Raw genomic sequence first — 22225 nt, 5'->3', positions numbered from 1 at the left:
GCTACCCACACTAGAGAGGACCCAAGGTGGCAGAACTGCTGCAGAGAGACCTCAGAGACAGTTCCACAGCATAGTGGCAGGGATGGTGAAGATACAGGCAGGAAACAGCGAGTACGACTGAACGGGCACAACAATGGCTGGCGACTGTGTACAGGAACATCTGTGCACAGCGTATGGGCTAGACCCTCCAAAGACCAGAGGAGATTCCACAGAAGGTTGTGGAGAATAGCGAGGGCTAAGATTCTGGTGGGATTCCAGATGTCCAGAACGGACAGGCAGGTACTGGCCAATCAACCAGACATTCGTGGTAATAGACAAAGGACCGAAGACAGCGTGCTGATAGACTATACCCAGTGTCCAAGTTGACGCAACATCAGGAAGAAGGAATGATGAGAAGCTGGAGAAGTACCAGGGCCTGAAAGAGGAACTAGAGAGGATGTGGAAAGTGAAGGCACAATGGTCCTCGTGGTGTGGGAGCTCTTCGCGGGGCTGTGACTCCTAAGCTGGGTGGGAGTGGCTCAACAAATCCCAGGAAACAAAACATCAGAGCCTCTGTCCAGAAGAGTGCCAGTGCTGTAGGAACAGCTAAAGATACTGCGCAGACCCTCAAACTCCCAGGCCTCTGGTAGAGGACCCGAGCGTTGAGGAAGAACATACACCGGATAGGGCGTGAGAGCGGAATGTTCTGTGTGTGTGTGTGTGTGTGTGTAGCTGGTGTGTGTGGTGTGGTGTGTGTGTACAATGTTGAGAGAGGAGATGAGAGAGGAGAGGGATTCTGTGTGTGTGTGTGTGTGTGTGTGTGTGTGAGAGAGAGAGAGAGAGAGAGAGAGAGAGAAACAGGGGAAAAATCATAGCTAATGCAAATATCTATGTTTGGATACAGTCAGTGCTAGGTCACATCTCTCAAGCCTTATACTAAAAACACAGAGATTAATTGCTGTTCCAGTTCTTCTGTTTTTGTCCTTTTCCACAAGTCTCCCAGGGACTTTTTGTGCTGGTGAAACTGAATCTTCAAGTGGAGGAAAGGAGAGTAATAAATGTAACTGAAGTTGCCCCTCATGCTTTCCCTTGGGGCTTTCATACAAGACCAAAAGGATGTGAATTCACAATACACTTATCTCATTTTAATGGCCCAGATTTTCTCACCAACATTACCCTCATGAAGAATCCTCTCCCCCCACCTACTACTCAAGGATCCCATCTTCCCACACAGAATATATTTGGTGGGGAAGAGAGTCCCCTATGGCACCATTCCTTGCCCTGGATGTCTCAGAGTTACCGCCAGTGTGATGGAGGAATAGGTGGGGCATAAAGTGGAAGGCTGGGTTGTGCTAATGGAACATGCATTCCCAAGGTCCTCAGAAAAGTCAGCAGAGACTCAGTGCTGCTTGGGGTTTCATTAACAGTTCCACAGCCCTCCGCACTGGGGAAACCTTTACAGAGGTGTGTGTGTCTTGCACAGTGGCAGCTAGAGGAAGGACTAGAAATCTCATGCCATTGGAACTATGTTCTTAGGGTGCCAAGGAGAGCCACATAGGGTTTTGGAGACAGTGGGGAAAGCCCCTGTGATGTATGACAGAATCACTGCCCATTTTTCAAGAGGGAGGGGCAGAACCCATCCTCACCCCTCTCCGGAAGAAAATACTCAAGACAAATTCTATGATGGAATCATCTGAGATATTTCTTCTCCCATGCATAATTCCACAGCAGGGTGTGACCAGTTCACTTTGATTAGCCATGAACTCATAGTAACTTTCCAAATCCCATTCCTTTTCCTCACATTCCTTCCATCAGAAAGGGACTCAATGAAATCCACCGCCAGCAGCAGCACTCTGGTATTAGCCTGTGATGAACTTTCTCTAGTTCCTAGATTAATGAGTTATTTTTGATACTGCTAAATTTCCAGATGTATACTGCCCTCTTGTGGTATTTTGTTTAGTTAATCCTGCACAAGTCCTTGATGATACATTAACAGCAGCAGAAGTTTTAAAAATGCATGTGGAACCAACTCTAAGCTATATTTGTGTGCACAGGGGAGATGGATCATTGACCATTCCCACTGTCCTTTGAGAACATTGCTTTGAAAGGCTCTGTAAGAGGGAGTAGGCTGTTAGAAACCACATTTTTGTAATTCCTGCCTCCAGGCCCAGCTTCTCATCATTTCCATCAACAGCTTCAAACAGAGAAATCCAAAATTGTGAGGATGGCCTTTAAAATAAAAATTAAAACCTTATTTTTGGCATTTGAAAATCCGCTGTGTTCCAACTTCCACCCAATCAGAACCTGCTTCTCTTGAACACTTACTGTATGTCTCTATCTATGAGTCAGGACAGAGAGTCACCTGAAAAAAACTACTTGCATGGACCACAAAACAATGCCGAACTGAGTAAGGTCATACAATCTAGCCCTTCCATGTGGAGTGGAGTGGTACCAACCCTACAACAGTCACAGGACAAAACCATCCTACCCATGCTGGGCAGAATGGCTCAAGATGAGCAGCTGCAGCACACAGTGAGCATTCACTGCTGGTAGAGCTGGGAGAGAAATGGTTTTCCCCTCCCACAAAACTTTTCAAGATTTCAAAAATTTTCCCACTGCACATCAGGACAAAGTTAACACCTTCCAAAGTTTTCCACCAACACACACCCACTCCAGAATAGCCAACAACCCATTGGTTATGTACTCCACTAGGATAATTAAATATTCATTGGGCCAAAGAGCTAGGACAACTGACTCTATAGCCCAGTGATTAGGGCACTCATTTACGATTTAGGAAACCTAGGGTCAAGTTCCTGCCCCAAATAACATTTATTTATACAAAGAAGAATAGCTCCACCAGGGAAGACTGAGAAAGCACCCACCCCAAAATAACCAATAGTCTGGTGGTTAGGTCACTGTGACCCAAAGACCTCTTGGCCACAGAGGGCACAGCAGGGCGGTGAAAAGGTTACAGGGATCCTCTGGGTCTTGCATCTACATACTAGTTCACCAAAGGATGTCATGTAAGGTCTGTACTGAAAGCCTGTGTCACACTGGTCCTCATAATCACTGTGAAATGTACATATAAATGTGTGTGAGGAGTTATGAATATATACAAAAAATTATGTTCTCTAGGTCTGTGAGCTAAGGCAAGTCACCAAAAGGTGATCCACATACTCCTGTCAGGCAAGGAGGGGTGGCGCTTATCTCTCTTTGGCTTTTCCTGGGCAAATGAAGTACAGTAGAATCTCAGACTTACAAACACTTCGGAAATGGAGGTTGTTCCTTATTCTGTATTGTTAACTGTGAACAAAACATGGTTGTTCTTTCAAAAGTTTATAACCAAACAGTAACTTACTACAGCTTTGAAACTTTACTATGCAAAAGAAAAATTCTGCTTTTAACCATATTAATTTAAATTAAACACTCACAGTTTCCTCAGTACAATTTTGACCAATTAATTTCTCTTACAACTCTAGGTTTTTATTTGGCTCAAGTGCATTTTTTATGAGCATTCTTTCTTCATTTTCACTCCTTTATACCGTTTTGTAAATGTTAGGTATTGCATCTTTTTACTGCTCTTTTATTTAGAATTACACTGTTATTCCATATACTTCAGGAGAGTTATTCTGCACTGTGTCCTCTTTATGCATAGCTGAAATAAGGTTGGGTAGTGCATAGGGTTTGATTTTATAGAAGCCCATAATTATTTCTCACTCTCATGTCAAGTATTTCAATGTGTACTTCATTATTTCAGTCTCTTTATCCTTTATTTTGGTATAGAATCATAGAACCATGGGGTTAGAAGGGACCACAAGGCTCATCTTGTCTAACTTCTTGTCAAGATGCGGGATTGGCTGCATCTAAACCAGTGATACTCAGACCTCAGTGGTTCAGGAGCCAAATTAACAATCAACTTTAACCAAAAGAGCCACAGTCATGTGAATTCATTGTTTCATTAATTATAGTACGATATATTCAATTTTATACAGTATGACAGGAAATATTTAGTTATATATAATTCTCATAGCAAAATGACTGACCAAGTATTATTATTTTATCAACTTTATAACACAGTGAAAGCACACTGATTGGTTAATCACTTAAATTGGTTAATAATTAAGTCACATAGTGTTTTAATATCATGTGCTGCAAAGAGCTGCAGGAGACAAATAAAGAACCATTTGCAGCTTCCAAGCCTCAGTTTGAGTATCCCTGGTCTAAACCAGCCAAGACAGATGGCTATCCAGCCTCTTTTTGAAAACCTCCGGTGAAGGAGCTTCCACGACTTGCCTAGGCAGTTTATTCCATTGTCCTACTGTTCTTACAGTTAAGAAGCTTTTCCTGAAATTTAACCTAAATCTGCTATGCTGTAGTTTGAACCCACTGCCTCCTGTCCTGCCTTATGTGGCAAGAGAGAATATTTTTTCTCCATCTTTTTAATGGCAGCCTTTCAAGTGTTTGAAAACCTCTATCATGTCCGCCTTTAATCTCCTCTTTCCCAAACTAAACATATCCAGCTCCTTCAGCCTTTGTTCATATGGCTTGCATTCCATCCCTTTGATCATCTTTGTGTCTCACCTCTGGATCTTTTCATAGAATCACAGAATATGAGGGTTGGAAGGGACCTCAGGAAGTCATCTAGTCCAACCCCCTGCTCAAAGCAGGACCAATCCCCAATTAAATCATCCCAGCCAGAGTTTTGTCAAGCTGGGCCTTAAAAACTTCTATGGAAGGAGATTCCTCCACCTCCGTAGGTAACCCACTCCAGAGCTTCATCACCCTCCTAAAGAAAAAGTTTTTCCCAATGTCCAACCTAAACCTCATCCACTGCAACTTGAGACCATTACTCCTTGTTCTGTCATCTGCTACCACTGAGAACAGTCTAGATCCATCCTCTTTGGAACCCCCTTTCAGGTAGTTGAAAGCAGCTATCAAATTCCACCTCATTTTCTCTTCTGCAAATACTAAATAATCCCAGTTCCTCAGCCTCTCCTCATAAGTCATGTGCTCCAGCCCTCTAATAATTTTTGTTGGCTCCACTGGACTCTTTCCAAGTTTTCCACATCCTTTTTGTAGTGTAGGTCCCAAAATTGGACACAGCACTCCAGATGAGGCCTCACCAATGCCGAATAGAGGGGAATGATTACATCCCTCGATCTGCTGGCTATACTCATACAGCCCAAAATGCCGTTAGCCTTCTTGGCAACAAGGGCACGCTGTTGACTCATATCCAACTTCTCGTCCACTGTAATCCGTAGGTCCTTTTCTGCAGAACTGCTGCCTAGCCACTCAGTCCCTAGTCTGTAGCAGTGCATGGGATTCTTCCGTCCTAAGTGCAGGACTCTGCACTTGTCCTTGTTGAACCTCATTAGATTCCTTTTGGCCCAATCTTCTAATTTGTCTAGGTCCCTCTGTATTCTAGCCCTACTCTCCAATATATATACACCACTCCTCCCAGTTTAGTGTCATCTGCAAGCTTGCTGAGGGTGCAGTCCACTCCATCCTCCAGATCATTAATGAAGATATTGAACAAAACTGGTCCCAGGACGGACCCTTGGGGCATGCTTTTGTCTTATTTTCCTCTTTATTTTATACTAGTTTATCTTCATGCATATTTTATGGTAGTATGATTTTTTTTTAATCTAACCTTTTTTTTTTTGTATTTGTAACTCAATGTCCCATTAAAGGTGGTTTCTTGAGCCCCAGCTATGATCTCATTTGGCAGAATGACCAGATTGAATTCCAGAAACTTGTAGCATGTTCATTTTAGCCAGCTTTTGGATACTGCATGAGGAGGAGGATCTGAAGGGGCAATAGCAAGTTGGCTAGATTTGATTCATGGCTGACGTAAGAAGTAGCTACAGGTGGGTGTCACCCTGAGGATAGGATTGAGATGACAAAATTATGAAGATACATAAGTATATAAATAACTCTGACCCTTTGTATGGCTCCTTCCATATCAGAATTTCAAAGGTTAGTTTGAAAACTAGAGAGAATTTAAAAAAAAATAATTGTTAACATTATTGCAAATTTTGACTACTTACAAACTGGAAAAAACAAAACAAAAAAAAGGGGAGGAGAATGTTATAAAATATTTTGAATTTTTTCCCACAAATAATTTGTTTGAAGCTCCAAAAATCTGAGAACTTTTGATCAGCTCACCTCTTTGCAAACAATAATCAGTTAGGACTCACAATACCCCAGGATATAGGTAACCCCAACTATCTGATGGTCCCTGTATTATTAAACCCTTTTTCAAGAGATAGAGAGATTAGGTAATTTACCCAAAATCACAAAGAGAAGAAATCTATGACATACCTGGGAATAGAAAATTTGAAAATCTTGAGAACTAGGGCTGGTCTACACTGGGGTGGTATTGATCTAAGATACGCAATTTCAGCTCCTTGAATAGCATAGCTGAAGTCGAAGTACCTTAGATCGATTTGCCTCTGGTCCTTATGGCGCGGGATCGACGTCCGCAGCTTCCCGTGTCAACTCCGCTACCGCCGCTCACTCCGGTGCAGTTCCAGACTCAACAGGAACGTGTTCAGGGATCGATATATTGCATCTAGATGAGACATGATATATTGATCCCTGAAAAATCGACCACTACCCACCGATACGGCGGGTAGTCTGGACGTACCCCATGTCTCTTGCTCTAATCACTAGATGATACTGCAGCATAAGATAAGTGAGGATGGGAGAAAGCATGGTCTGGCAGAGAAGAATCATATACAAATATGTGGGCAACACCTGAAATTCACACAGGTAGTATTCTCATGAGTCACCATTTCTGTGTGTTATTAAGGCCTGATTCGAAGCCACTGAAGTCAATGGAAAGATCCCAGTTGATTTTAAATGGACCTTGATCAGGGCTGATAGCCTAAACAAACGCCATAGGAGTTATTGTCACATCACAGCACTGGCTTTCTGACGCCAACCCCTTCCCATCCAACTTCAAATGCAATGCTGCCCCTTCTTAACATAGAGGAAAAAATTTTAAAAGTGTGCAGCGCCTCAAATGTATTTCATTTAAAGAGAGCATGTGACTTAAACCACATTATTTTGTGACACTAAGAAGCAATGTTCACTAATGGCTCATCTGTATTTTTCTTTAAAAAAGTGTCATGTATAGGGTGACCAGACAGCAAGTGGGAAAAATCAGAACGGGGGTGAGGGGTGATAGATCCTGGACTAAAAAAGACTGTGAATGCTTGCCATTAAGAACCAGTTTCCTCCCTTGGTTTTCACACCTCTACTGCTAGACACAGGGCCTCACCCTCGCTGACTGAACTACCCTCGTATCTCTAGCTTGCTTGCTAGCATATATATACTGCCCGGAATTTCCACTACCTGTGACGAAGTGGGTATTCACCCACGAAAGCTCACGCTCCAAAACCTCTGTTAGTCTATAAGGTGCCACAGGATTCTCTGCTGCTTTCACAGATCCAGACTAACACGGCTACCCCTCTGATACTATATAAGAAAAATACCCAAAAATCAGGACTGTCCCTATAAAATCAGGCCATCTGGTCACCCTAGCCATGTACCATAGCTCTCAGATGCCACAAGTGCCATGTGATGAGTTACCACAGCAACTGCTACTTTGGTAACAAATAGCAGGCTGAAAGCTCTTGTCCTTTGCACATGCTCTTTCATCATTTTCTCCCTAGATTTTCCATGTCTGTTATGCATAACCAAAAGGTGGCCACATACTGTACCATATAAGAGGGTGGGGGAGAAGGAATTGGTAAACTTCAGGAAATAGTAAATTGTGTTTACAGCACACATTCTGTGCTCTCTAAACTTCCCCCTCTCCATTTCTGCAATCTACACAGAAAATAATAGGTTGAGGGAACAGAAAATAATAAAATGATCTATGCATAAATACAGGTCTGAGAGAATTGTTGCTTTTTTAAATCTGACTTCAAAGGTTCAAACTCAGATGGAATGATACTATTAAGATGTTCATCCATAGCTAGATACCAGTTATAATCAGGGGCATCGTTTGCAGGGGGCAGGGCCAGATTAACTCTCCTGGGGGCCCGGGGCTATTAGATTTTGTGGGGTCCCTGCATACAAGTCTTTTTCCTGGGAGGAAATGTGGGTGCAGGAGGGGATTCTGATCTGGGGCAGGGGGTTAGGGTGGAGGAGGGGGTGCGAGGTGCAGGCGCTGGCTGGGAGGTGCTTATCACAAGTGCCTCCTGGCCAGCAGCACAACAAGGCTCAGCCACACCACTCTTGGAAGCAACTGGCTGCTAGCACGTCTTTGCACGAGGGGGAAGAAGGGAGCAGGTCTCTGTATGCTGCCCGCGCCCACAAGCCGTGGGGACAGTGCTGGGGGTGGGGGCAGCATGCAGAGCCACATCCATTCCCCACCCCCTCACCAAGGGCCACAGAGCTGTGCGAGCAGCCAGCCGATTCCAGGAGCGGTGTGCGGCTATGGCAGGCAGGCAGCCTGCCTGAGCACCCCTTTTAGCAGCCCAGAGGTTGCTGCGTGTGATTTATTTTTGCAGGACTCACCCTTGAGCCGGGGCCCTGGGCTGCAGCCCCTGAAGTCCCTGCCTTAATCTGGCCACCTCCCACCCAGACTTCACTGCAAAGATTAAAGGAGCAAAAATGCCATATGTTTCTTATTTCTCCTCCAGTATGGTTCTGCTTATTTTCTGCGGCCTGAACTCCTTCTGGCCCCCTCACCGCCAACCACCGCCTGCCTTCCTGGAGCAACTTTAAGCCAACCCCACAAAGCTGAGCTGTCAGTTACAGCAAAAGAAGCATTTCAAATCTTCTGAGTGACAGTCTAGTAAGCTGGAAAACAGCTGTTGTGCGTGACCCTTGGAAATGCATTACAAATGAGAAGGGGTTTTGTTGTTGTTTTGCAAAGTGAGCTTTTCCAATGTCACTTGAAATGGGAGCTACTCCCCATTTCTCACATAAGGCACTAACCAGTGAGATGTGGCATTTTAGAGTACTTACAATACGATGGGACTGTTTCAAAGCCACCTGGAGTCAATGGAGACTCCCGTTGACTTCAATGAGCATCGGACCAATCTGTACAACTCAGATTTAAATACTGCAGCTCTTCACCCCACGCTGGGCTGCTGCCACTGCATCGTTTAGATCAAGGAGCCTGGTTAAGTTACAGTAACCTCCCTGGGCTACCTTATGGACTGCAGCATGGCTTGGAATCTCTCCAGCACTGTGCTGTGGCTCTGCTCCAGGCATGCTCCTGTATCCCATCACCTACCCCAGCCTGCTCCCCGTATATGGGGGCTTCTGAGAGGGTCCTCTGAGGTTAGCCCTATGGCTGCCTTCTGCAGAGCCTATGCAGGAACAATCCTCTCTTGCCAATTCCAGAGCGCTGAGAGACCCTTTATGCTACTCCAGCCCTTTTACCCAGAAGTATCCTCCAGCACCGCAAAGTACATGGATCACAAAAAGCCTGGCTCCAGGGGATTAGCCTGTGCCTTGTACCTCAGTCTCTCAACTGTTTTTATTGTTTTGCTTTGCCATATCCAAAAAAGCCTAGCCCACAAGAGCAAGCCGTTACAGTGAAATACATGCTTGCCCTGGAAGCAAGAGGTTGAGGACTAAGGGCCTCCAGTGCTGCTGAAATGCGTATATCTCACTATAACTCCTTGCCGAGGGTGCACTAATGAGAGCAACACTTGCTCTTATGAAATGTTTTTGCTGGGCATTTAACTGATTGAGGCATTATGAAAATTATATGTATTTTGCGCAGACAATTGTTTTTATTGAGTGTAGGGATACCAAAATGGCAAAAAATATCTCCTGCCTGTGAAATGTAATATGGTGATTACCACTTGGATCTTTTAAAAAAAATTAGTTCTGCTAAATGCAGCTTAATATATACACTGCAGGATCGTAATGCTGTATGGCAGATTTGAGCCTGGCAATCCATTAGACCCCTGTCATGCAGACTTGACCAATAATCATTTTAAATGCCTTTGTATTGATTGATGCAGTGCAGAGAGCAAGCAGAGTTTTTACATAAGTTGATATTTAAGAGTAGAGGTTCCCTGCAGAAGTTTACCAGTGCTGAAATCAATTGAGGCTAGTAACTGTTAAGGGACTGAAAATGTGGAACCTGATTCAAAGCTCATAGACTCATAGTCTTTAAGGTCAGAAGGTACTATCCTGATCATCTAGGCCAGTGGTGGGCAAGCTTTTTGGCCCGAGGGCCACATCAGGGTTGTGAAATGGTATGGAGGGCTGGGTAGGGAAGGCTGTGCCTCCCCAAACAGCCTACCCCGCCACCTCCCACTTCCTGCCCCCTGACTGCCCACCTCAGAACCTACAACCCATCCAACCCCCCTGTTCCTTGTCCCCTGATTGCCCCCTCCCAAGATCCCCGCCCCAACCTCAGGCTGCGGGAGAGGGGGAACAGCAAGGGAGCGGTCGGGGCCAGTCAGGAGCTCAGGGGCTGAGTAGGACGGCTCCGCGGGCCGTAGTTTGCCCACCTCTGATCTAGGCTGACCTCCTGCCCATTGCATGCCAGAGAACCTCACCACCCACTCCTGCAATAGGCTCATAATCAAGTCCTCAAATCTTGATTTAAAGACTTCAAGTTACAGAGAATCCATCATTTACTCAAGTTCAAACCAGCAAGTGACCTGTGCCGCACTCTGCAGAGAAAAGTGAACACCCCCGCCCCCCGCCCGAGTCACTGACTGGGGAAAATTCCTTCTGACCCCACAATATGGCATTGTTAGCCCCTGAGCATATGGGCAAGACTCACCAGCCAGACACCTGGAAGAAATTCTCTATAGTATCTCAGAGCCCACTCCATCTAGTGTCACATCTCCGGCTGTTGGAGATATTCGCTAATAGCCGTTGCAGATAGGCCATATGATATTGCATGCAATGTCATCACACCATACCCTTCCTAAACTTATCTAGCTCAATCTTTAAACATAGATTGCCAGTGGAAGTGTGACAGGCTTCGTACCAGAGCTGGCTTTAGGATTTTGCACCCACCACTCCCAGAGCCACAAGAATATTTTTGGCGACTGCTCTGCCCCATTCATTCTCCTCTGCCTGCGAGTAAGTGCATCTCCAAGTATCGATTACTATTACTAAGCAGCAGCCTTCACAGTCCTGTGCTGAATTAAGACTTTTGGGTCCCTGGCACAGGTTTGGCAACTGCCAGAAGTTGGCTCTACCTTTAATGAGATCTGCGCTAATGAACCCTCCTGTACAGAAGTCGACATTTTATCACAGTATATTATTTGAGCTACAGTAAAAAAAGGATCTTTTAGAATGAGGCAACATGGTCTAGAGACTCAGTTTCCCCACTTCTAAAATGGGGATAGCAATACTTTTCCTCTGAGAAGCACTGTGGAGAATAATTCGTCAGTGGATGTAACCCTGAAAGCCACACCCACACGGAACTCCCACTGAGTGGACAGGGGAGCTCGGTGAGTGCCGGTTGCTGTCAATGTCAAAGCTCCCACTGACTTAACTGGCACTGGAACAAAGTCATGGTATTCTTATGGGATCAGGCCCTATTTGTGAGCAGTGCTCCACAGATGGTTCGGCTTGGGCTCACAGTGGATTGTACTAGTGGAATCTGGAGGACAAGGGCCTCTGGTGGAGGAAAGCCCACTTGGAAGGCATTTGTTGCAGCGTGATGTGCCTGCAGTGACTTCTCTGAAGGGAACCACCTATGGACAAAAACAGACTCAGCTCATCTCCCAGATAGTATCTCCTGGCAGGGCTAAGAAGAAGCTTGAACTAAAATGTAAAGCTATCCTCCCTGTGGTGGAGCGCCTGGGGAAGAGCAGCTGTGCAAATGCTGCATGTCATTCACCAGTGCATGGGTCTCCATTATTGGAAGGATGTGAAATTTGAACCTTTCTGCAGCAGCAGGGCTGAATTAAATCCCTGAAATGTTAAGCATCATTATTGTATCAAAGACTGAAACTGTATCCATTTGGAGTGGATGTTAGCAAATTTGCATAAGACCTCATGACAGTAATTAAAAAAGGTTTAGCACTTCCTTTTCCATCCCCTGCAGACACATGGTTCAGAAATAAATTCCTGTTTTATACAGTAGGACAAATACTTGTGTAACTGAAATATTCTTATTTTACTCCTTAGAGAAAATATAAGTTGGTTCATTGGACAAAATATTATTTCCCCACATTGACCATAAGGTGGCACTGCAACATAAGCATTTTTTTCTAAACTAGGAACCATATTTCAAAAACATGACAAAACACAATCACTCACATAGTACAGCATGTTAATATTAAACATGCCTGTATTAGATTTACATGTTGTATCTACATAAATCACTTTCTGCCACATAGTTTTTGTCTTGCCTGTTATAGAAGACTCTTGGCTTAGTTGGAAACTATATTAATTCTTGGCAGGAAGATATTTTCAAAGCTGTAACAACTTCATTGTTTATGTTGTTTATTAAGCTGAAGCATACAAGCCTATATACTGGAATCAATAGACAACAATGTATCATCTTCGATGTAAATAAGAAAGTCTGTTTATCTTAGTATGAGGCTTTTGTTATTGTTGTGTTTTTACTTCATTTTTTCCACCCATCAAAAATTCTTGGATTTAATGCCAAGGATCTTACAGAAAACACATTTTGCATTCTTCTGCCATGTTGCTGAACTACAGTGGAGACAACATTTGGAAATGGCCCTTCCCTTAGTGACTCTGGGACCAGAATATCTACAGCTTTCCTGACTACTATTATTCAAAAGGAATAAGTGAAAACAGTGGGTGAGACACATGCATTCCACGTTCTTCAGGTGGTAAAGAGCCACTGGCACACTTTGGCGAGCCTTAAAACACACTATACTTAAAATATATACACATTTTAAACAAAAGTATCATTATGAGGTTGCTGGATGGCTCTGTACTAGACCAAATAGCATTGCTACTTATGCCTTCACCATCTAGTTTACCTCTTAGAATCCAACCCACGTCCAGTGTCCAACAGTTGCCATCATTGAATTATTGTCCAGCAGAGGAACAAAGGGTCTTGGGAACTGAACTATCCATCTTCTGACCCATAGAGGGCTTCTTGCAAAGTCAGGCTTCAAGTCCCTGGATAGGCAGCACTGGGAAGCTTGCATGATGCCGCCCATACTGTACCTGTTCTCTGGCTAAAAAGAAAGGGTTTGGATCTCGAGAACTGTCAGTATCTTCGAAGAGCACTAATTTACCAAATGCCAGTCTACTGTGAGAGACACTAGTTTGATATTTTCTTTCCAATCCTGGGAATAAACAGTGGTATCTGCACATAAATGGAAAAGTATCAGAGGGGTAGCGAAGTTAGTCTGGATCTGTAAAAAGCAACAAAGAGTCTTGTGGCACCTTATAGACTAACAGGTGGGTATTCACCCATGAAAGCTTATGCTCCAATACATCTGTTAGTCTATAAGGTGCCACAGGATTCTTTGTTGCTTTTTATAAATGGAAAAGTCCCACTTTACCAACGTGCTCTGGCTGTTTTACCAAGTGATGTCATAATCCTGTATTATGATGCCACAATTTATCAAACTGTGATGTCACTTTTAGGTGGCACCTGAAGAGATGGGGCAATAAAATCAGCCTAGTTAGAAAGAAGGTCACTTCCATTTTCCTAATGACTACAGTAATCTGAGAAATCAGTAATAATAATTGGCATTTGATAAAGTACACAGTTTGCTGGAGTGCAGCAATACATCTTAAATGCAGTCTTAGGACACAAAATCATGAACAAGTGCATGATGATAACTTTAAAACATCCTAGCTCTTCTCAGATATTTTTCTTTCTTTTTACATTCAAAAAAGCAGAGATCTAGCCCGTATATATTTAGCAGCACTTCTTTTGAGCACAAGGGAAATCTGATCTTTCCAAATCTTCATCAATCATTTTTCGGAATATACTAGTTTTTTCTTCCTTTTCCATTTTTGAATCAATAACCTTTGTACCAATTATCAGCTGGCATCCTTCCGATACGTTGCTGTACATGATCTGGTTGCGACCCAATAGGTCTCTCTGGCTGTGGTCCCATTATTGTCCAACCTTGAGTAGGAATCCTCCAACACAAAGTCAGGGTGCAGTGGGAAATAATGCTGGTGAACAGGTAGGATGTGTTCTTCTGTACTATGAGTTAGAACTGAGTAATGCCCCAGCATGGTGCTGGGGGCAAAGAAGACTTAATACAAAGGTTTTGATCATTAAAAGTTAGTCTGTGATTTGGGCTATGCCCCACAGACTGGGGCTGGGGCAGGAAGCCTGGAACGCGGCGTTCCCTAAGGACGGACGATGGCCAGCTGGAATGCAGAAGGAGGCAGGAAGTGACCCAGGGAAGCTGGTGGAGCGGGAGGGCACAGGTTCCTCTTCCCTTGCCAAGAACTGTGCCCATTCGGTGGAGCTGCTGCCGGGAAACTGAACCCACTAGGTAGAGTTGCCGCCAACAACTGTATCCATTAGGCAAAGCTGCTGTTTGTGGACTGCACCACTAGGTGAGATTGTCACCAGAGATGAAACATGGGGTGTAACAGCCACCTGGGGCCCTAATTGCCTCCCACTCACAATTCCCTTTGCAACCACTGAATTTAATGGGACTAGTCACGTGAGCTAGCGCTGCTCAACATGGATGAATGCTGTACAATCTAGCTCAATGCAATTTGGTCACATCGTCATTCCTGATACAAAGTGCTAACAAAAAGATCTTTAGCATTTACCATTGGTAAATCTGTACCACCAGTTCAGGATCTGTGCTATTGACAACTGAATGGAAACCAGTGAAAATGAACCAGTACAATGAACTCCCACAGAAAAATGCTTTTGGTAGTTTTCATCCACCTTTCCTGACTACTAATTCTGGTATACAATAGGGCTGACCACCGTGTAAATAATATTTGTTGAAAATCTAGACCTTACTTCTGTTCACAGAGTGATCGAATCAATTCTGATTTCAGCAAATGTCAAATATTCATAAGTATTCACTGACTAGTTCTCATGAACAATTACGAACATATGTTTGTAAACTGTTTTTCCCTGACCTACAGACAAGCTCTGTGTAAGCTTGTCTCTTTCACCAATAGAAGTTGATCCAATAGAAGATATTACCTCTCCCAACTTGTCTCTGCAAACTATTGACATTTGCGTGTGAGAATGGGTCACCTGAATCCCGTGGTATTGTTTCCGCTCCCAGACTGGATGACTGAATCTTTTTAAACAGGAGATTTGCAAATAGTGAATACCGAGAGACGAACTTCTGACATGAATTTTCACATGAATAATCATTTGTGAAATGTTCAGAACTTGTGAACAAATCTCCACTCTATATGTCAGTCAAGGGAATACTGGTAAATAATAAATAATATGACCCCACAGACAGCAATGCAGTGAAGTCAATACAATTATTTGCAAATGTTTCCGCATCTGTTTTTTATTATTATTCAGCCAGCTCTACTATGGACACAGGCACAAGAACAAAATGACAGTATCCAAAAGTAAGAGCACGATATACTAGTTAGAACTGGTTCTTTGGACTTTGGTGCATCAGCTTTAGTTGATCCAGTCTGGATTCATTTCAGTGACGGTATCACCTAGCCCTTGAGAAGAAACTATACTGAAATAAGTGTCTTTATTTGGCTATAATCCACTCTAATTTAAAAAATAAGTCAACTTTACAGTTAGAATATGCTCAGCCAAATTCTGCCTTCAATGAGGTTGTGTGGGTGTAACTGAAAGGTGAATGTAGCTTGCTCCATTGTAAATGAAAAGCATGAAACATTGCACAGCTGAACTTACTTTGGACTAGAGGCATACAAATTGTCCAACCAGGGAAACAAAGAATGTGTGCAACTTCATCAGTTTATCTGTAGCTCTCCTACTAGAATGTAAGGCAATATACTGTCATGCATGATACTGTATGGTACCAATATATGAATTTAGTCATTAGGTTTTAAATGGTTTCAGAAATTCAACATGTTTCTTTATAATGGAAAATTACACAATAATTCATGTAGGGCCTGATCCAAATCCCACTGAAATAAAAGACTTTCACTGATATCACTGGACTGAACATCAGATGCATTATGGGTTTCTTGGGAAAATATGTAGATGAGTGGACTCTATATATGTACATTTAAATAAGTAAAATTAAAAAAAAATCAAATAGAAACTTGTGCATTTCTGTTATTCTATATTATGCCCAAAAATGTATAGTTTTTTCTTTAACTTAATACTTTCAGATTACTCATTCTTGCATGGAATATGCAGTTCTTCTCTTACTACAAACTGTAGCATACCGGAGGGGTTAATTAGGTTTGGGAATTACTTAAATGCAGTAATACATTGAAAAGTCACTTGGTTATGTTTTTATATATCAGATTAGTTAATTAACTAAAGTAATAGCATTAATCTGGGTGAACAGATTCTGCACTATGTGTTGATGCGCTGTAGTAATAAAAAAAGAATTTTGGATTAAATTCAAATAGAGATTTTAATGGCTAATGGATATTTTTTATTACTTGGAATGGATGAGGGGAGAACATACCTTGAAAGTGATGACATGAAGAGACCAATGCTAATTATGTATTGTACTGTTTTAGAGAAGATTAAACTTCAAAACCACAGCCAGACAGTGTAAAAGAACTTCTTAATTCCAGTGCTATTTCCATACTGCTCTGTTGCTGGGGGGAAAGAAATGGCAAGAGATTGATAAGCAGGATGTTTTACATTTTAACAAGGAAAATGTGATCTAGCTTCAGTGAAATATATGCTAAGGGGAAGAGAACTCTCATCTCATTAGATTTGCTTCTCCTTGGAATGGATGAAAGGTAAATATGTGCACGCAAAAATAGACTTTAAAAAATAAAAACTCCTTAAAGCAGTGTATTTGTGGAAGTGAATTTACATATTATGTCTTTTTCCATAAAAAAGCATCATCAAAAAGAACTTGCGCCAGTTTTGTATTAAAAGGCCTATAGAAGTCTCTTAGAATTGCCTTTGTCGTTGGTAACATGGGTCCCAGATTTCGGTCTTCAGGACGTCTAGTGTTTGATGCAGGACTCTTTGTAATTAGAGCTTCTTGTTTCTCACTTATAGGCCCTGCAGTCAAAGAAAATTGTTTTAATGTATTTCTTCCCAAAATGTTAATGTTAAAGAATGTAAATGGCCAAGTAAATAGGTTTTTCAAGAAAAAATTAATGCAATTTTGCTAGCAGTGGTTATGTTCCAGAATATTGGTTATGGGTTTAGTTTAATAAAATAAATTTCAGTTAGATTACATGGAAATACTTAGTTTTCCTTTCATATCAATTAATCATCTGTCCAATAAGCAACACAAATCATTTCCAGATGTAGAGACATGTTTTCAGAAAACAAATATGACAGTAAAAATAACCATTAATGTGCATTCTTTGGTAACAATTATTTCATTTTATTTCCTAATTTTTGTTATGTTATGAAGGAGCCACCTGATACCTTTTAGGGTGAAGTTCACCCAGTCAAACAGTGCAGCACTTATATCTGACTTCAGTCCTCTTTAAGAACTTCAGTGGGATATAAGTGGTGTTATGATGACTATCAGTATAGGAGCAAACTTTACCCCTCCTGAATTGTACTTGTGCACTGCAGGCCTGATTGTGCTAGCACTGACCTCTTTCAATGCAACTTAGATGGGAGGAGCAGGGACCAGGCTCCTTATCTGTTCAATCTGCTAAATCTAATTACCAAGGCTAATGTTTGGATTCAACCAGGTTAATGTGCAGCCACATCTCCATCCTCCTCCTCCTCCTCCTACTGTCTAACTAGTATCAGGCATTGTTCTGTCTGCCAATGTTGTTCTGATGATTAGCAAGAGATGTCTCAGTCAATGACAGTCAAAACATATTCCCCAAGACACTAGAAATGCTGCCTTTTATAATACTCTGATTCTGGATTTGCTGATTTGGCAACAAAACACATCATACCATTGAAGTATTTAACCTGGCTGTTTAGATCACTTGGGCCAGCTCTTGCTCCTGCTGCAGTCCATCACAAAAACTCCCACTCACATCAACAGAAGTAGGATCAGGCCCTACATGCTCAAACACATGCATGAAGTACCATGTTTCTGATTTTATAACATAGTTATTAATTCTCTGTACACTCTCTTGCACTGTCCTTACTCAGACAAAACTCCCATTGAAAACAATGCGTGCTTTGCAGCCAATGGTAATTTTGTTTGAGTTAGGCCAGCACAATTTGCCCCTCTGTCAACACTGATTCACATCTTGGATGTTGTCTCTCCATAAGTATTAATAATCTAGAATGTAAGCATGACTTTTGCACTTCACTCAAACCAGCTAGATGATGCCTACCTAAATCCAGAAACTGGAACACCATATGCATGGTGTATTTAACATTGGATGCATGATCCTCTAAGCGCAGAACTAGTATCTGACCCTTGTCGAAAACAGTCAGCCAGTCCAAGAGATACACAACATATAGGCCAACCTGTAGCCTCACCTACAAAAAACAAACCAACAAAAAAGTGGAGTTAATTCATTTATTCTACCTTGTATCAAACTTAATGAATATTCATTCCACTGTTCTCCATGAGAAGGAAAAATCTATTTTGGATTTGATCTAGAAGAAGATTTTTAAAATATGATGCCTAGAAAAAGTTTAAACCTTGATCATGTAGCTCTTATGCTAGAGTAGCACTATTGACGTCAGTGGGGCTACTTACATAGCTAAAGCCTTCAGCGTTGGACCCCTATATTTGTAAATTATATCTCAATTTAGTAAAGGCCTGAGACCACGTGCTTAGGGCCCTATCCAGATAAGTGCTGAGCACTCTGACCCACAACCATTGAACTGAATAGGTATTAATGGAGATATTTAAAGCTAAACATATGTGTAAGTACATTCACCTTAAGCAGGGCCAAAAGGCGCAAGGCTGAGCATAATGGTAGCTGAAGGCACTCAGCACCTTTCATAAATTTCTTACACACCTTACGATGTATTGGGGTTGCAATTTATTCCTCTATCTTATCAAACATGCATTCTGTAAGGACACTTCATACTCAAAGCATTTCCAAAGAGAAAATACTTCAATAAAAGCTCTTATGATCAAAACATCTGCACCACCCTTCAGCAGTTGGACTATTGCGTAGAGTGGGATTAATTGCTATGGCACACACCTCACTTTTCCAAGCCAGTTAGAATGTGAGGAGATAATCTGTTAGCTTTTGTTTTATGAAGAATGATCATCGGATCGTTCGGCCTGGCAGATTCAACCTCACAAACGTCCAGAAGGAAAAGGACACCAACGTTATCTTAAAATGAAGATGGCGGAGGACTTGTGTACTATTAAACTATACTCCTATTAGTAAACATTAGTAATTCCTAGAAAACCAAACAGATGCTCAGATGCTAAAGTTAGGAGCATGGCACAAATACCTAGATGGATTTAGACAGTACACCATCTAACTGTTCAACAGAAGACTTACACTGTAGTATACTGTAGAGGAAAATATGATCGTTCTCTTTTATGTGAAGGGACAAATTTTCAGTCTGGCGTTAACCTGATCTCCACTTTTGTTCAATTTTGCACAACAACAGGCGACAAACATTTAAGGGTGCAGTTTAGGCTTCTTAAAACTCCAAGTTCCTGTTTGTGCCTGTGTTTCTTTCTTTTTTACTCGTTCAGACATAGAAACAGAAAGGAAGACGTGAAAACCTGCCTTTGATAAAAGAAGCTTGGTACATCTTGGAGTTACATTCAGTACAGAATTGATAAAAGCAAATGACAATGTCTTGTGCTCTTTAGCTGACTTGAGTAATTACAGTTATGGCCTAAATACTTCCGAAAGAAATCATATTTTGAATCATAATGGACAGATTAATTTTAATAATCTATAAAACAATCTTCACATCAATAAACAACATGAAGTCATTTGAAAAGAAACACTCTGCTTTCTGAATTGACAGTAAAGCACAGAAGGAACATTAATCCTATCCTCCAACTATTGTCAGATCATTGTTATTAAATTAAAATTCCAAATCAAGAACACAAATGGAATATTTTGGTTTCTACTTTTATGAGATGATGACAAGTAGAGAAACTAATCTATGCAATCTGACTCAATCTATTCAAACGTAAAGAGCCAATTTTCCAAAGCAACCTCTGCATATGCACTTTCAAAACTGCACATCTAAATTTTTGGGCACTTAAGTTTTAATGCCTGAGTTTTTGCAAGCCAAAACAACTTTTGGTTTGCACTAGGGTAGCTGTTTGCATGTGCAAAACAGTCTTTGGGCGCACAGATTTAAAAACTGTGATTCAAAAGTTTTCTCAACAAATTCAGTCCTTACTCTTGGCTCAGATGTTATGTGGAATATTTCCTTTCTGAGAAAACAGTTCCCACAGTTCATTAACTCCTTGTATTATGATTATTATTATTTATTTGTACCACAGTAGTGTCTAGAGACACAATCATGATCATTATGACCCATTATGACAGGTACTGAACAAACAGAAAATAAAAGACAGTTCCTTTCCTTAAAATCGTACAGTCTAATAATTATTGTGACCTGACACTGGTCTTAGGCTGCTTGTCAGTTACAGGGTAACCTGTAGTAAAATTCCTCATGTACATATTGAATATAACACAAAAACTTAGGGCAAGTATCTCCCCCGCATTACATGCCAAAGCTATAAGCTCTAAATACTTTCTTTTAATTATTAGCCTCACATATGGTAGTACTACAGGATCAGAACCACATTATGCCATGCACTGTACAATCATACAGCAAATCATTTATGTGTATTCCTCATCTTTATTCCTCTTTCTCCCACCAGGACGGTACTGGGGCAAGTAAGAAACCAGTCTCAGCTGTATAATGTAGGTTGGGATACAGTATTTTATAGCATTACTGAGCTTCTATCCAACCAGTGAATTCTGGGACAGAATTAACACTCACTTCATCCAGCAAGAACTTCAAATGTAAAGTGCCTTTGTTGCCCAGGATAGTCACCTTCACTTTTCTTGGGACGTCTGAAAAACGGCACGATATACAGGCCTGTGTTTTTCCACTGTTGTTCCAAAACAAAATCGTCTTTTCAGGAAAGTTATTTGCTTCCCCCCTATAAATTATGCAATGCAAGTGAGCATTTCCCAAAGAATCCTCCTTGACTGCAGTCTCTCCAATTTTAGTTTGACAACCCTGGCTCCCCTTCCCTTTCTTTTGTTAATACACTTTCTATTGATGGTAAGTGAAGATAAATGGATGAATGCCCCTTCTCTGTACAGAGAGTTACCTATCAGCTGTGGCAATCTCTATGCTACTTGTTTTTCTCGTCTCTTAGGAGTACTTTTTTCTGCTGTAGTCACACAGCTACTGATCTAACATCCAAGGTCATAGAAAAAATCTCTTTCAATATATAACAAATTACACATATATAGACTTTGTCAGCTATGCTTGAGAGGAAGCTGAAAAGTCCATTCAGGAGCCTGGCCAGAGTTCCATGCTTTATTAAGGATACCCACTGGTAGCTTTCTGGAAATATAAATGATCTCAAAAGAAAGAACAATGAGATAATTTTCAGAAGTACCTTCTTCAAGGTGCTGTCTAAGAAGAGGGATAAACTGTGGGACAAATGCCGGCCTAGGCACCTGGGGGAATACAAGGGGTCTGAGCAAGTGTATTCATGTCACAATTCAACTGCGTTTGTGCAAGGGAGACAGTTGGCAAGCACTGCATTACAGTGGTGCAATTCCCAGAGTGGGCTTGACTGGAGATACTCAGAGCATGATAGTCGGTCTCTGAAGAGGGAGAAGACTGTTGTAGCCAATTATTTTAGTTTTTTGTTCATTTATTGTGTGATGTTATGATTAACCAATAAGTTAGGTCATATATATTCATTGAATAATAAACAGAGTTAAGTTGTAGGATTATAGAAGTATAAGATGGATCAGTAGTTAGAAGTGAAAATTATGTATTAGGTATCTAAGTAAGTAGGGCTGAAACACAAGGCCTACAGGCTGAGACCTGTACGATGTCATCTTATCCATACTAGGCCATAGGCTTAAGAAATGCTTGACATAAATAAGTGACCAAAGATACTGTGAAAAATTAACAGCAAAAGTAATTTTTTGCTTACAAGATACCCAATAGTCACATTTTTCTAATAAATGCCTTAGCTGCAGGGTACACTATGTGCATAAATGCTAATGAGGTTTAGTTAGAATCATATTATACAAAGAGGGT

At 41.6% G+C, this 22225-nt stretch overlaps 1 protein-coding gene across 2 annotated transcripts in view; it reads right to left on the bottom strand.

Moving 5' to 3' along the window:
* Positions 1-15392: 15392 nt before the first annotated feature.
* Positions 15393-22225, bottom strand: part of CHST15 (carbohydrate sulfotransferase 15) — an 83236-nt gene continuing 76403 nt past the window's right edge. The window contains exons 7-8 of one of the 2 annotated variants that reach the window (XM_032796485.2): positions 18331-18478; positions 15393-17077 (exon numbers count right to left, since the gene is read on the bottom strand). In XM_032796485.2, the coding sequence (XP_032652376.1) occupies positions 16887-17077; positions 18331-18478 (339 nt within the window). In that variant the 3' untranslated portion in view covers positions 15393-16886. Of the gene's footprint in view, positions 17078-18330; positions 18479-19464; positions 19648-22225 lie in introns of those variants that run through there. The other variant, XR_012657036.1, reaches the window with a different exon arrangement.

This window comes from Chelonoidis abingdonii, chromosome 15, assembly GCF_003597395.2.
Source record: "Chelonoidis abingdonii isolate Lonesome George chromosome 15, CheloAbing_2.0, whole genome shotgun sequence".
In the NCBI taxonomy this organism is placed as follows: domain Eukaryota; kingdom Metazoa; phylum Chordata; order Testudines; family Testudinidae; genus Chelonoidis; species Chelonoidis abingdonii.
Note: the sequence above shows the minus strand (reverse complement) of the source record. Positions and strands in the feature narration are given on the sequence as shown.